This window comes from Bactrocera neohumeralis, chromosome 6, assembly GCF_024586455.1.
Source record: "Bactrocera neohumeralis isolate Rockhampton chromosome 6, APGP_CSIRO_Bneo_wtdbg2-racon-allhic-juicebox.fasta_v2, whole genome shotgun sequence".
Classification (NCBI taxonomy): domain Eukaryota; kingdom Metazoa; phylum Arthropoda; class Insecta; order Diptera; family Tephritidae; genus Bactrocera; species Bactrocera neohumeralis.
In genome coordinates this window covers 13,513,907-13,529,281 of record NC_065923.1, presented here as the reverse complement: position 1 = coordinate 13,529,281, position 15,375 = coordinate 13,513,907, and the positions used below count along the sequence as shown (strand labels likewise).

Below are 15,375 nucleotides of genomic sequence, written 5' to 3'. Positions count from 1 at the left end.
ACACAATTACCTGCACGCCGCTGCAAACTGAGCAGCGATAAGGTGGATGTGACTTTCTTTGCTTGCCGCGCGGCAAGAGCGCACAACAATCCACTGATAAGGCGACGCGCTGGCAAACAAGTTGTTTGCCGAAGAGCGCGCACCTGTGTACAGTGCGAGAGCGAGAGCGCCAGTCACTAATACAATGAAGAGCAACCAACTGCACTGCAATTCCACCGCTCGAGTTGTAAATAACAACACACGCACACACAAACGCAAGCATTCTCTGCCGCACTCACAGCTTAGTCGCTGACGAAGTCATCGCCGTCGCTGCCATCGCAAAATTGGGCCTACTGATATGCACGCTTGCTCGCCTTCGTATGCATGTTGTTGTTGTTCGTGCTGCTGCTGCTGATGTTGTTGCTTGTCGGCCAGATCACACGATCGACAGCAGAAGCAAGCAGGCAGTGGTGGCTGCGACGGCGACAGCTTCTTCCACAGCTCGGCAACTTTACAAGACACAGCCACATTTCGTTGCCGTTTATCTGCGTTCACCTTCAGCATTCCGCGACGAACGCTCAGTGCAAACGGACGTGTATTTCTCTGTCACGAAATTGTCACAAATGGTAGTCTGCAGATTTCAACTGACACCAAAAAAAGCGTAAAGTGTTTAAGCGAAAAATTATTGAGTATTTGAAAATCACAATTATCATGCTATCAAAACAACAACAACAAAGTGTAATAAAGGTGGTTTACTGTGTTTAAAATTTTTTTTAATTGCAAGTTTGTACCAGAAGTGTTATGTTTGATTAGAAAAATAAAAGAAACCATCGCAACAAAGTGTGCGCAAGCAACAAATATAAGATTGAAGATATAAAATTTATATTAATTGATAATGTCAAGTGTAAGCGCAGTGTAATTATCGCTACAAATTTATATCAATAAAATGGCAAGGCCAAATTTCAACAACAACGAACGCATGTTGACAACAACTTTTAACACAACAACAAAAAACAGAAATATGTCTTCAAGCTCTGCAACAAATCAACGGACTACGAGTAATCGGTGGATGAAGGTGAGTTCATTGAGCAAAAAAATGGAAAAAATAGCAGATAATCTGAAAATTATTGAAAAGCACAATTGAAGTTGAATAATACTTTGAAGCGGCACATCTTTACATCCAAACACATTTTTTAATTCAAATTTTCATTTTCAAGAATTCCCCAAAAAATATTTTTTAATTTAAGAAATTATTTTTTTGAAATAAAATTTAAAACAATATTAATAATCTTGAATAAATATTTTTTTTTTAAATTTTGGAAATAAATAATTTTTTTAGTATATAAAATAAAATAAAAAATATTAATCTCCTCCACTTTTCGAAGTTGTTTAGCAGTACTATTTTTAGTAAGCTAACTATAAGTGGTGAAAGTAGTAATTATTTTAAAAATTCGAATACAAAATTGATATTTTTTACCGTAAGTTTTCACGAAATATACTTTAATGCCGACATCGTTTCGAAAATACGAAAACATTATTCAAAACACCTTTATTTTTTTTAATATTAACCTTAACAAATTTTTGTTAATAGTTTTCACGATTTTCGAAAAATAAGACACAGAAGCATCCAAGCCAATTTTAGACAAATATTTTTTATATTTTTGAAAGTAAAATGATAAATAAAACTTTTTTCTTATTAAAATTTTTTTTCGAAAACGGCGTTATATGAAGGAGTTATATATTTTGAATCGATCTTTTGGCCTTTTCATGAAATAATATTTAAATCTGAATATTTTTATTCTAACGCGCAGAATTTTCATATGTATTCTAAATTTTTTCGTATGAAAACTTTCATGAATATTTTTATGAAAACCCAACTTTGAAAACGCCGCAAATATTTTGTTATTCATTAAAAAATTGTTAAATGTTATTTTTTTTTTTTCATTTAAAAATTTCATGAGAATTTTTACGAAAAACTATCTAAGAAATATACGTAAAAACTTTTTTAAAATTTTATATATTTGGTACTACCTGATCAAATTTGACTCGGACTGGTCCATTTTAATTTTTTTTTGCATTTGTTTGTGCTTAAATACTTAAAAAATTTCATGAATATTTTTATGAAAACCCAACTTTGAAATGTACGCGAAAAGTATTATTTTTATTTTATTTGTTACTACCTGATCAAATTTTACTCGGACTGGTCCATTTAAAGTTTCTTGCATGTATTTGTGCTGAAATACGTGAATATGTAATGTTTGACAGTTCGGGTCGAAGGTGACCATATAGATCATATTATATTCCCACGAAAGTCGGGTCTATGTACTCAGAATGAACCAACACAGTAACTTATTATTACTAAAAATTAATGGCGAGTACCAGAGCAGCAACAATTTAACCATCGAATACAAAAGACATAAAATTTTCAATAAAACAAAGTTTTCACCGGTAAACGAATTTCTAAGATACTGTGAAATTGTATGTTACTATTATTTCTTAAGTCTGTTTTCACACATGAACTTCATGGAAGAAAATTCAGAACATTTAAAACACAACGATCAATTTTAGATAAGGGTTGGTTGTCTGTTACTTCCCAATAGATATTTATGAATATAATATAAAATAAATTAAATATCAAATTAAAATAAAATGAACTAGAATAATTAATTTGAAGTCTCAGAAGCCTTCAACTTGTGACTTTTTCGATTTTTTTAAGGCTTTGTTCAATTTAGTCAAAGAAACCACAAATTCATATTTATATTACAATCTCGAAATCTAACATTTTGAGATCATAAAAATTTTATTTATTTGTTGACTTAACAAAATTTAAAAAAATATATATTTTTTTAGATTTCAGCTTTAATAAACTCAAAACCTTAAACTCGAGTTTAAGTAAGTGTTTAAGAAAATTACATAATATGTTGACTTAGTTAACTTATATGTATAGTAGAATTTACGTAATTTTGAAACTCAAAACCTTTAACTCGAGTTTAAGCAAAATTATAAAAATTGTATAATTTCTTGTCTTAACTCCTAATTTAAACTCGAGTTTAAGTTAAAGTTGAAAAATTGGCTTTTTCTTGACTTACTTAAAGTAAACATAAAAAGTGGTATAATTTTTTTAGGTTTCAGCTTTCATAAACCCAAAACCTTAAACTCGAGTTTAAGTAAAAGTTGAAAAACCACATTTTTGTTGCATTTCTTATATGTAAATATTACAGATTTTATAAACTCAAAACCTGAAACTCGAGTTTAAGTAAGTGTTTAAGTAAATGGCATAATATGTTGACATACTTAACTTATATATAATATATAGAATTTACGACTTTTTGAAACTCAAAATCTTATACTCGAGTTTAGGTAAAAGTTTATTTTTTTTTGTAAAAAAAAAGTATAGATACATATATCTGCTAAAAAATATTAATGCTGACCTCAGTGAATAAACTGCTAAGCATAGATAGCCTTGAAAAATATTTGTTGTCCAAAAAATACCATTTAATAGATTATTTCGAAAAATTTAAAACTAAATATTAGTAAAAAGCATTTTCTTAAAAGCAAAAGCAAAACTTAATGTTCAACCATTTTTTTATATACAACACTTTTTATTATTGTCAATTTGTGTTAAACTATTTTCCTTCCTGCATAAAACGCAGTTAATTGTAGCCATAAATTAGGATTTCTGCCAAAAAATATCAAAAACTCGTAACAAATCTATTAAGGCAAACATTCTAATCGACGCGGGCATTAAAAGGCCTTCAGCGCTTGCCGCCGCTTGTGGCACTTTCAGGTAATGCAATGATACCTACCAAAATTTCTGCGCGCATAAATCACTTGGGTGCACCCAAAATGCACACACACACACACACGCAAGCAGACTAGCTCTCCCTCTAGCACACGCGCGGTCACCGTGCTCATAGCATATACTCGAGCGCGCATGTGCATACAAATGTACATGCGAGTATGCGCGCACGACGGGATAAGCAGCACGGCAGCGTTTGATCTCTGACACCCGCTGTTGACTTGTCAAATTAATAAATTTACCGCCTTTGCATCATTGAAAGCCGAGTTTTAGCGCTTGTCCGGCCAAGTGGCCAACAGAAATTACCATATCAATAAAGCCCAATGTACACGCGCGCCGGCATGTGTATGTGCGCGCGGCGGTTGAAATGAAAGAAAAACACAGTTTTTTTTCTGTAGAAAACAATTCTTCGCATACTGGTGGCTTCCATTTACATGCAACTTCACAATAAAATACGATTAAATTCAAATGATGCGGCTTTGGGCCAAATGAAGAAGTAGCACAAGCCCGAATGCGCGCACGCGCATGCCCAACGAACGCTTTGGCGTTATGCCGTATGCCGACGCTGCCACCTTTGCCGAAAGGTAAGAATTAAAAACAAAATACCAGCGTGGAGCGCGAAACGTGAAACGGGGAGGGGAAATCAAAAATAACAATAACAAAGACGGTTTAGACGTAAATATTGCAATGCTGTTCGAAAAGCGACAGTCCCTCATCAATTTTATATGCAGCAACTCTGCCGCCAACGAGTGGGTTGCTGCGGCAGCATGTGGCATTCGTAGCGGCGCGTTCATAAAATGTAGCATTTGCCGCATGCGTTTCCACATGTCTTTTGGCTGTTGGCTGTTTGCTTGGTTGTTGGTGTGCCCCCATTGAGTGTCATATATAAAAGCCTGCTTTATAATCGCTCGGCCGTTTGCGGTCGGCATAAATTCTTTGGTTGGAAACGCGTGGCATATGCACAGTAAACCAATTAATGGAATTAGTATAAATTTTAAAGGATTTTGTACGGTTACCACGGTTATTGGGAATACAAAGATGAGCTTTTTTGTTTGTGGCCGATGTTCATGGTTTGGATATGTACCTTGATTCGACTGTTGTTGATCCGAATGAGGCTATTCAAAATTTAAAAGGTGAAGAAAGTTGCTATCAGCATTTATGTTCCCATTGAAAAGCTCAAAAGCACACTGAAAGCTCAACGAAACAGTCAGGAGCAAACTTTCAAGCTACAAAGAAGCAGGAAATTTATATTCATATTGAAAAATTTTCTAAGAGCTCCACGTTATATTTTCATGTCTCAGAACGAAACTCGTCACAAAGCTTTTGCTAAGTTCCTTCTCTGAACTTTTTGGAATTCCACAGCTAGTATGTTGTTTTAGGTTACCTAAAAAAAATGCGGCGATTAGTCCAGAGAGTGTCGCTTGTGACCATAGAATTTGCCAAAAGCTTTTGATAAATTATTTACTACACTCTCTTACGTTTTATATCCGGCGATTGGTTAGGCATGCCAACAAGCTTTGAAAGCTTTTAAATATTTTTAAGCCTTTAATCAACTTTTCGAACTTGTACCGAATAAAAAAGAACTCATTACAAAATTTCATAAGAAAAAATCACTTCCTTCATGGAAATTTTAACACCAACTAAGCCACTGTAAGACCACAATGCACCTCCATCAACGGCAACATCATCGTCATCGTCCTCGTCACAGCAGTTGCTACTGTTTTCGAAGTTAAGATCAATGCGCAACGCCGCCGCCGCCTCTACCGAGACCACTTGGACTAAATAACCCGTCCACTATGACCAAACACCGAGCAGAACAACAACAACAACGAACAGATTTTGGCCAGCGCACAGAAGCAAAATTAAACAAAAACAACAGCAAATAAGCGAAACACAACAGCAACAAGAGGAAGATGAACAGAAACAACAACAACAATGGTCATAACGAAAACCACACCAAACAAAGCTGAGTCAAACCAAACACTATATTCCAGAGCCAGTAAGCCAACAGCCAACAACGACTCGGTGAACCGAGACTGGTTGAAACGGAACGTATCGGTTCGGCGTGGATTGGTTTGGGCGACCCCTTATAAACATAACGTTTACATACAACAACAAAACACTAATTCAACAAATACAAATTAAAGAGAACTGAAAGTGGAAGAAACACAAAAACAATGAAAACAACAGCGACACTCTCTATCGGGCCGGACGATCGGTCGGTTGGTCTTTCGTTTCTTTGGGATCGGCAAGGTTTGTCGCTAAGTCACTTGGCCGTTTGGTCCGACAGTCATTATACGTACGTTCGTCTTTGCAACTTGCCGCCAAGTGTCGGCGAAGATCAAAGCGAAATCGGCACGGGCTTAGCGCGCTCAGCAGAGGTGAGCATCGTGCCACAGTTGTAGCCGCAATCGCAGCAGACAACAAATGATCGCGCACATACAAACACACAGAGTTGAGGTATGCGCAACGACGTGTATGTATGTGTGCATGCAATAAATACGAGTTGTAGTGGACAGACGTTGGCGCAGCGGCGAGCTCGACTTGGCGGTTTGGTTGAAAGTTGCGCGCAGACGGACAACTGAATGAACAATCAACAGCAGCAATGCAAGCGAACAACAATAAGAGCAACAGTATGGACAAAACACGGCGTTGATCTACTGGCGAGCGCACGAGTCCACACAAATACATATATACGCATGGTTGTACGCTACTCTCGGCTATCGGCAGCGTTGCCGCGCAACTTGTCTGCTTGGATCGTTTATTTTCCCCTTTGTGTGCTTCATCTTCTACTTACGCAAAACTGCTTCCGAATTACCTGTCGCCAGCCATCCAACCGCACAGCCAAACGACCATCCTCCGTGTGTCCGTCCGCATGCGCGCGCGTGTGTGTGTTTGTGTCTACGCTGTGGCTTGACTTCACGTTTTTACGCATTTTGTTTTGCTCTGCTTATTCTTCACAGCCACAATGCCGACACACGACGAATTATACACGCGTCAGTATATCGCATACACACACACACACATGTCGTTATATGAAGATATACTAATGCGGCTATATATCAACTTGGCTACTGTTGTGCGCAATGTCAGCGGCATAACAGCAGCGCTCGTTTCTTGTGTGTATGTGTGTGTGTTTGTCTGCATAATAACGGCGATATCAACAGTATCTTTGCATATTGAGCCGCGTTCCGCGCGCCGCCGCGTGGTAATTTCGCTTGCTGTTTGCTTAGCCTATTTCTGCAGCTTCTATGCTTGACGCGCATGCGCGCACGGTAGCGCTGTGATCGCGCAGCAACGGCTACATCAATTATAACAACAACAGCAACTACAACTGCCGCAAAGAACATGGCGATTTTTCTACCCAACTGCCAATTGCCGTTGCAGTTTTCCTTTTACCCCCAAGCGGTCGCAACACGCGCCAGCACACTTAATTGCCGGCAGAGGCATAACAACAACAACTTGTTTCGTTTTTTTTTTCTTTGCAGACGTCAAACAGGTGCAATTTCCATGCGTACGCGCGCAGCTTTTGAAAAATTGTGGCTCGTTTTTCACCGCGAGTGGCATTTATGCGCTACTGCCACCTCCAGCGGCGGCGCGCTTTCTTATGTTCCACCCCGCGCGCATGTGTGTGTGTGCGCGCGCGCCAGTTTTTGTTTACAAGCGGCGCTTGTCGCGCTTAAATGCCGGCAGTGCACCATTTGCACATCCATAATATTTGTCGCTCAAAGCCTTAATTAAACTATTAGCAAAACATTTAAATTACTTACAGCGCTGGCGGTTAAAGTAGCAGACGCTGTGCGCGCAGTTATTTGCATATTCGCTTGGAATGTTACTTTGTAGGCGTTGCTGGTAAGAGATTAGTTGTTTTGCTGCAAATTGCTCAGTTTTTGTATGCCTTACTTTTTCTTAGCTTACCACACGCTTTTAGATGTAAAGAGCGTCCCGACACTTCGGGCGTTTTGACTACTAATTATTTAAATTTTTATACTCTTGCCACATGTTGCTACAGAGTAGAATAGTTTTGTTCACCTAAAACTAAGCGAGATGGATATAAGGTTATGTATATGACCTGATCATTTTCAGGATGAGAAAACCAGTTGTTCGTCCGTCCGTGCAAGCTGTAACTTGAGTAAAAATTTAGATATATTGATGAAGCTTCGTATATGCGTTCCTTGCCAGAAAAAATACGAGTTCGCAGATTCGCATAATCGGGCCCCTGGCACGCCCACAAAATGCCCTTAACCGAAAACCTATGAAAAGGCACCAAATTAAGATATAGAACTGTAATTCGGCACAGATCGCAGCACTAAGGGGCACCTATGGGCAAAAAACTTTGAAAAAGTGGGCATGGCCCTGCCGTCTAATAATTTTAATGAATATATCTTTTAAACCACTTATAGTACAACAACCAAGTTCGCCCAGCGCAAATATTATAAGAACTCTTACCGACAGTGTGAAAACTAATGAAATTCAGTGCTATCCCCGCTCCTTATTTTTCTTATAACGGTGCATTTTTGTGCTTAAACTCGCCTTAGACCCATTTAACTAACAAGCCTTATGTCCCTGAGGGTACTTCGCTGGCTTTAATTCTTTCCAGTTTGAAATCAATGGAATGTTCGGTTATATCCGAACTGCGTTATGGTTGCGTTGTGAAAATTTCTTAACTAAGTCTAGTCTCATATTATTACTACTTATACAAATACTTCTCAGAAAGTACCGGCCCCAAATTTTTTTTGTCACGAATTAACTAAAAGCTCTACTCCAATATCATTAAACTGGGAATGGATTAGAGCTACGTTTTTTTTCATGAAATCTTGATGTGTGTTGCCCAACCAAAAGTACTTGAGCAGTTCCAAGTTTTTTTGACGTCAGTAGTTCACCAAAGGTAAAGAGGACCTTAGAAGTGTACTTTCAATCTTTATTGTCTTAGTTTATAGGGTTGTAGAGTTTTAAGTATCCACACATTGAGTCTAAAAACTTTCCAGGTGATAAATGTCGAAGTTGCCTAGAAGAAAACGAAGTATAAATATCGCTTAATTTTGGACTGTTCAGCTTTCGTCGGATTAAAGTTGAAACTACTTGGTTTGTATATATCGAAATGTCTGTGCTAGGCTTAAAGCGCACTTTAAATCAATGAGAATTTAACTAAATCTTTAGAAGTTTTTTCTGGTATCAAAAAAGACCGGATTACAACTGCCCAATTGAACTCTACGTAATCGCCGTCGTCGTCAGTCCCGATAGCTAATACCAATTCAATAAAACGCTTTATGTACATCTTTTTATACCCTGAATAGATTACATTAATTATGCCACGGAGTTTGTCACACTCAAAAGGAAACTTCCATTTCCTTGGAAGTGGCCAGAAACGATTCTGTTACATATGGCTCAAGCAGCTCACGACCTCCGGTCTAGACCAAGCATTCTCTGGATAGCCAAAAAAACATCTGTTTGAAGGCGAGCTAATGTGAGAAGGCGAAACATCCCTCTTCAGGATAGTGCGCGTCGTTTGGTACCTGCCACGTAAAAAACAACCCCAATGAAGAGAATAAAACAGCCTCGGATGTATAGATTTACTAGTACATTATCATCATTTTCTCCCAAGAAGCTGATCATTTATCGGAAGCGTTGATATCGAATCACTAAAGGATTTAGCTGTCATACAAGCTGGCCACAACAATCTCCAAATATATTTCATCATCATTTTCTCCCAAGAAGCTGATCATTTATCGGAAGCGTTGATATCGGATCACTAAGGGATTTAGCTGTCATACAAGCTGGCCAAAACAATCTCCGAATATATTTCTCAGCTCATTGGGCGATTTCGTTTTCAGTATTTCGTATTCTCGAGCATTAGTTACAAGTGTAATCGTCTAATACTTAAAAATATTGCAAACTCGTGTGAAAACAACTTAATTATTCCACTATTTGCCCAAAAGAGGCACCGCCTCACAAACCATTCATATGTCCATCACTTGAGTGGCAACAACACAAAAAACAGCTGTTTATGACAACTATCTAAAAAGTAATGTAATCGTTGCTTATAGTGAATTAATCGATCGATGTCGCCGAACGCGCGACCGTAACGCATTGACACACACAGCAAAGAACAGCAACAGCAAAAGGGGAAAAAACTAGCGTTTAATGCCAAAAATGGAGCTATAAAGCATCAATGCCGCTGGACAGGTGTAAAATGACAATTAATAACCGAGACGTGACAATTTAATGCGCATTGGACAAGAAGACTGATGCTGAAGAAGTATGGGAAAAAGTAGAAAAAAACGTAATATAAGACAAACATACAGGCAGGTTAGGTAAATGCCTGGCGAGCGCGGAAGAAAACAAAAAACGAGTGCGTGGACATTATATATGCCAGTAGCAACAACAACAGAATATGCACAGATTTAGACGCACTTAAAAGCACAACTTAGCACAATTACAACAACAACAACACAACTAAATGCAAATAACCATAAATTAGCACTTGCGAAAATTAGCAAAAATCAGCAGGCGAAACAAATCACGACGCAGCAAAGCGGCCGCGCGCTAGCGTTTGACAGTTAAACTTGGCTTTAATGAGCGCAGCCATAAAACGCTAGAAGACTCGCTGCTATTTGCATACCTGTCGCTTAAACGGCGTTAATTGGGCGGGTTAAAAGCGGCAATCACAAGCGTATATTTATTGCTGGAAGCCATGAGTGTGTGTGGAATGCGGCAAGCGCCACATGCATGTGCCTTGTTGCAGTAATAACAACAATAAAATGCATTGAAATCAAGACAAGTAAACGCTGGCAGGTGTATAAATTAATTAAAAGTGCAGTGGCGGCATAAGCGGCTTTCAATTCACTTTACATTTTCAATAATTTACAAGCGATTCCATGAAGCTGGCTTTGAACTGTGAAGTGCCGCTGGCAGCGCCGCTCGCAGCGCAATATTTTTATTGCGGCGCCATCGATTAAAGTCGATTAGCAAAAGGTTGGAACAATTAGTATTTGATGCAAACATTATTTATTTGAATTATAGTTGATTGCAAGTGCTTTGCCGCTCGCCAATAATTTATGCATTGATTTTATATGCTTGGGTGTAGATATGTGTGTAGGTGTGCATGTAGGTAGCCATGTCACTGCAATGTTAATTTATGTTTGTTTTCATTTAAAACTATATTTATTATTATTGAATTTAATGAATTTTCTGTAGTTTTTTATAATGTTATTAATTATTAATTAATGTTGTTGCGTGTTTCAATAATGGAACAAAAATTATGGTTAACTATAAGTAGCTTAATCATTTTATATAATCTTGTATATGTGAATCAAAGCATTTATTAAAACAAAATATTTTTTATAAAAAAAAAATTCTACTAAAAATTTCAAAATTGGTTAAAAAAAAGTAATATTATATAGAAACGAAAAAGGTATATTTTTGAAAAAAAAAAATATTTAAGGAAACTAGTTTATAGTTAAACCAATTTCAGATTTTTTCTCAAAACTTAAAATTAAAAAAAAAAAACACACAACAAAATAATAATAAAAGTAGTGAAACTAAAGCACAATATTATTGCAAAAAAAGTAATATTTAAAGAAAACTTTATTTAAAAAAAAGTATTTTTTGATGAAACATTTTTACATTTTCTTCTCAACACTTATGAATTAAAAAATAATAATAATAATAATAACAGTGAACGCAAATAGTATTATTGAAAAATTTAGTTACATTTTTTTCTCAAAACTTAAGAAATTTAAAAAAAACACTATAATAATAATAGTGAAACAAAAATAGTATATTAACGCAAAAAGAAATATTTTTAAAAGAAACTATTTTATAGTTAAAGAAAAATACATTTTTTGATTAAACCATTTTTAATTTATTTAATTTTATTTTTTATCATTTTATTTTTTTATTTTATTTTCTTTATTATTTCTTTTTATTATTTTTTTATTTTGTTTTGTTTTATTTTTTTTAATTACACACAAAAACAATTTTAATTTGCATGGAATTCTTTTAATTTGTTGAAATTTAAAAAATATTAAATTTACTTAATACTTTTAGTTAAAAAAAATATATTTTCTTACAAAAAAAATTTGAAAATATTTTTGCTATTAGGAAAAAAATTGAAGAAAAAAAATTAAAAAAACCATATATTTTACTAAATTACTTGTTTAAAAAAAGTTTTTTTAACTTTCGATTTTTGTAATTATATTTTGAATAATTCATTATTTAAAAAACGCCAGTATTATTGTTTTAATTTTTTTCTAATCAATATTTTAACTGAGAATATATTATTTAATTAAACTAGAAAGTATTTTTAATTGAATAAAATATTTTTCATTTGCTAAAAGTATTACATAAAAAATTTTTTTTTTTTAATTTCAGAAAAATGTAAATGTTATTTTTCCAAAAAAGTTTTATTGAAAAAATAAAATAGATTTTAGTTATAAAAAGCTTTGCATCAAAAAATATTTAGAATTTTTCTAAAACATGTTTTACATATTATATTTTTTTATAAGAAAAAATAAAAAATATTTTTTTAAAAAAATCAAAAAAAAATTTAAAAAAGAAAATAGTTTTCAGTTAATAAAAAGATTTCCTCAAAAAATATTAATTATTTTCCCAAAACATGTTTCACATATTTTTCTTTAATAAAAAAATAAAAATATTTTCTTGATAAATAAAAAAAAAAAACAATTATTAAAAAAATAAAACAGTTTTCAGTTAATAAAAAAATTTGCCTAAAAAATATTAAATATTTTTCTAAACATGTTTTCCATAAAAAAAAAAATAATGAAAAAAATATTTTCTTAAAAAATCTGACGTTTTTTGGTTTTTGTAGTAATATTTTTTATAGTTTTACTTTCTAAAAACACCCATAATAATATATTTCCAATTATCTAACTTGTTTATGTTGCCATTTTTGAAAAATATTTTTCTGAGTGTTATTATACTATTTACAATGATATTATACTATTAGTCCATAATATTTTTTATTTTTCTTAAAATTTTTTGTTATTCAGTGAACAGCAGCGAAAATGATATATTTAATAATAGCTTATTGTAATTATAAACAATTATTCAACAACTGATTTTGATAACGGAGACTTATACAGAAGTTTGCATACATCCAGGCGCATAACTAATTAGTGCAGCTGCTTTTTTAAGCATTAAGTTTGCGTTATGAACAAGCAAAGTTTAAAAATGTTACAAAATCTCAAAAGATCAAGTAGTAGCTTAGTGACATATCCGATGATTGTTGTAATGGTTTTATAAATCTTCTTATTTTTAAAAAATACTTTGAAAAATTATATACCCACTATAGTTTATACCCACAGAACTCTCATCCTCAAACTTCAACTCCATACTTCTTTCTTAGTTTCGTCTTTATCTAGTTTATCTCTGATACATACATAATTGTACATATTTACATCCCAGCCACCTTTGTCGGCATCCTAAAATGCTTGTAAAGTTAACTCAAGCACGTTTAGCTGCGCAGCCGACTTGCAAATTTCTTAAATCAATACACTGGCAAACGCAGCCAAGGCGCACCAACCCACACACCCAGCCACATACATCATTCATTGATCGAAGCTGAAGCTTTCGCTGCGCGCCGCTTGAAATGGGCTGAGCAACAGGCGCTTCGCCGAATTGAACGCTAATTGGTTTATTATTAGCCGCGGCAAGCGCGCAAGCTCACAATCACGACGGCGACGCAGCCGACGAATATTGACTTTGACTTTAGGTGTTGTGCATAAAAGCAATTAGCACGCATTAGCTACACCAAACGAACGAGAAAATAATGAGCAAAGGCACGAATTTACATATTTCACATGTGAGTGTGTGTGTGCACGCTCCAACGTATTTACAATCGTCGAATGAGACGAATTAGCAAGTCAGCTTCTAAGGCGGCGGAGCGCTCATACGCCGTGTTGAACCGCGCAATTGAAGAGTGTGTGCACAGTTAGCCGAGAGAGAGCGCAAAGTGCAAGAGAGCAAAGCTATAACAACAGCAGAAACAAGAAATTGCAAACGTTGTGGCAGCTGACAGCAACAGCAATAACAGCAGCAACAACAACAGCAACAACGTCGCATTGCATTCGGTAGTAGAAATTCAGTTTTGATTATCGCTAACATGTAAGTGGTATGCCGCGTAGCATTTGCGGCGCATGGCGGCGAACTTCAAACGCGGAATTCATAACGAGCGGTCTTGAGTGGTGTCACGGTGCCTACCCGGACAGCGCCGGCAACAACACCACGCGCGTTCGCTTAATGATAATGTTGATAAAATGTCATAGAAAGAAAATGAAAAATAAGATTAGAAAAAATTGCTGCAAAATAACTCTCGCTGCTGCCAGATGATTGGTTTTCAGTGGCGCCTGACTATCGCTGATTCTAGTTTGCACTTTGCTCAGTGTTATTGTTGTTGTACATACATATTTCTGTGCCTAGTGGGGAAACCTTGACTTTGTGTGGAAATCGCTGTATAATATTGAAGGCAAATATATGGGAAAAGGTGTTAGCGGTGTGTTTAATATTTTGTTGTTGAGATCATTGAAGTCGTCAGAGATGAGGAAGAAGATTCGATGCGAAATTATGTTAGGTTAAGTTAGGTCATAGGGTGGATCTTAGCATCAAATGTGTCTCATGACCCCACTTGAACTGCTGTAAGCCTCTAAGGCAAGCAACACCAGACTCTTGGATATCGCCGAAGCGTTTTGTACCTACCACAAATTTATTAAGCTAATATCAATCTCTAAAATTTTGACATATTCTCCGATAATATGTCAACCTCAATCTTTCAAAACCTGGACAAATCAGAAGAATATGTCTAAATGATTGTACCCCGCCTTCTTTCATACAGCTTCAGCAATTTGTATCCGACAAAATATGTAAAATCGCCGATTTTTGCCGTTCAACAGAATTCAGAAAACAGATTCCTTTAACTAAAGCTCCCTTGATTTCGATTTTAACAAAAGGAGACGAAAAGTATAGTTAACTGGAGCAGCCAGAATAAGATCATATACTCTCTTAAGAATGTTAACTCTTGAATGTTTCATCACGTGACATATAGTAATAGACCAGTTCCTAACCTCTAAATACTTTTGGTTGTTTTTACGGTTTCTACAACCCTTTCTAAGAGTTAATTTTTACCTGTGCCGATTTTCGAAAATTCTATCTCTAAACCCAATTCTAGGATCCTTTGAATTGTAAGATCCTAAAATTTAACTTAAATTTTTTTCTAAAAAAATGTCGTTAAAAGATGTTTTCTGAAAAAATATTTTTGCTCTCCGGAGACAGCTAAAGGGAGGTTCACAGATAAGGAAAAAGCTAAGTCACAAACCAGCAACGGTTTAGAAACTAACTATATGCGTCTAAATATAATTTAACTACACATTTTTTTTCAGAATGCTATGGCGCTAAGTGCTCTTCCTTTGTTATTAGAATCGGAGAAATAGCATTATTATTGTTTTTTTGTTCAAAGAAGACCCACATTTTACATCGAATGTGGTTAATTTTCAGATTAAAGTTAAAGTTAACTATCTCTCATGGAATTCCACGTCTTCTATTTATAGTTGCAAAAGTTTCTATAGTTTAAGTCCTAGACT

At 35.3% G+C, this 15,375-nt stretch overlaps 1 protein-coding gene across 1 annotated transcript in view; it reads left to right on the top strand.

The window, feature by feature from the left end:
- The first annotated feature begins 554 nt into the window (after nucleotides 1-554).
- Nucleotides 555-15,375, top strand: part of LOC126761574 (palmitoleoyl-protein carboxylesterase NOTUM) — a 29,750-nt gene continuing 14,929 nt past the window's right edge. Inside the window, exon 1 of the mRNA XM_050477878.1 lies at nucleotides 555-1,054. Coding sequence (XP_050333835.1) covers nucleotides 926-1,054 — 129 coding nt within the window. The 5' untranslated portion in view covers nucleotides 555-925. The remainder of the gene's footprint in view (nucleotides 1,055-15,375) is intronic.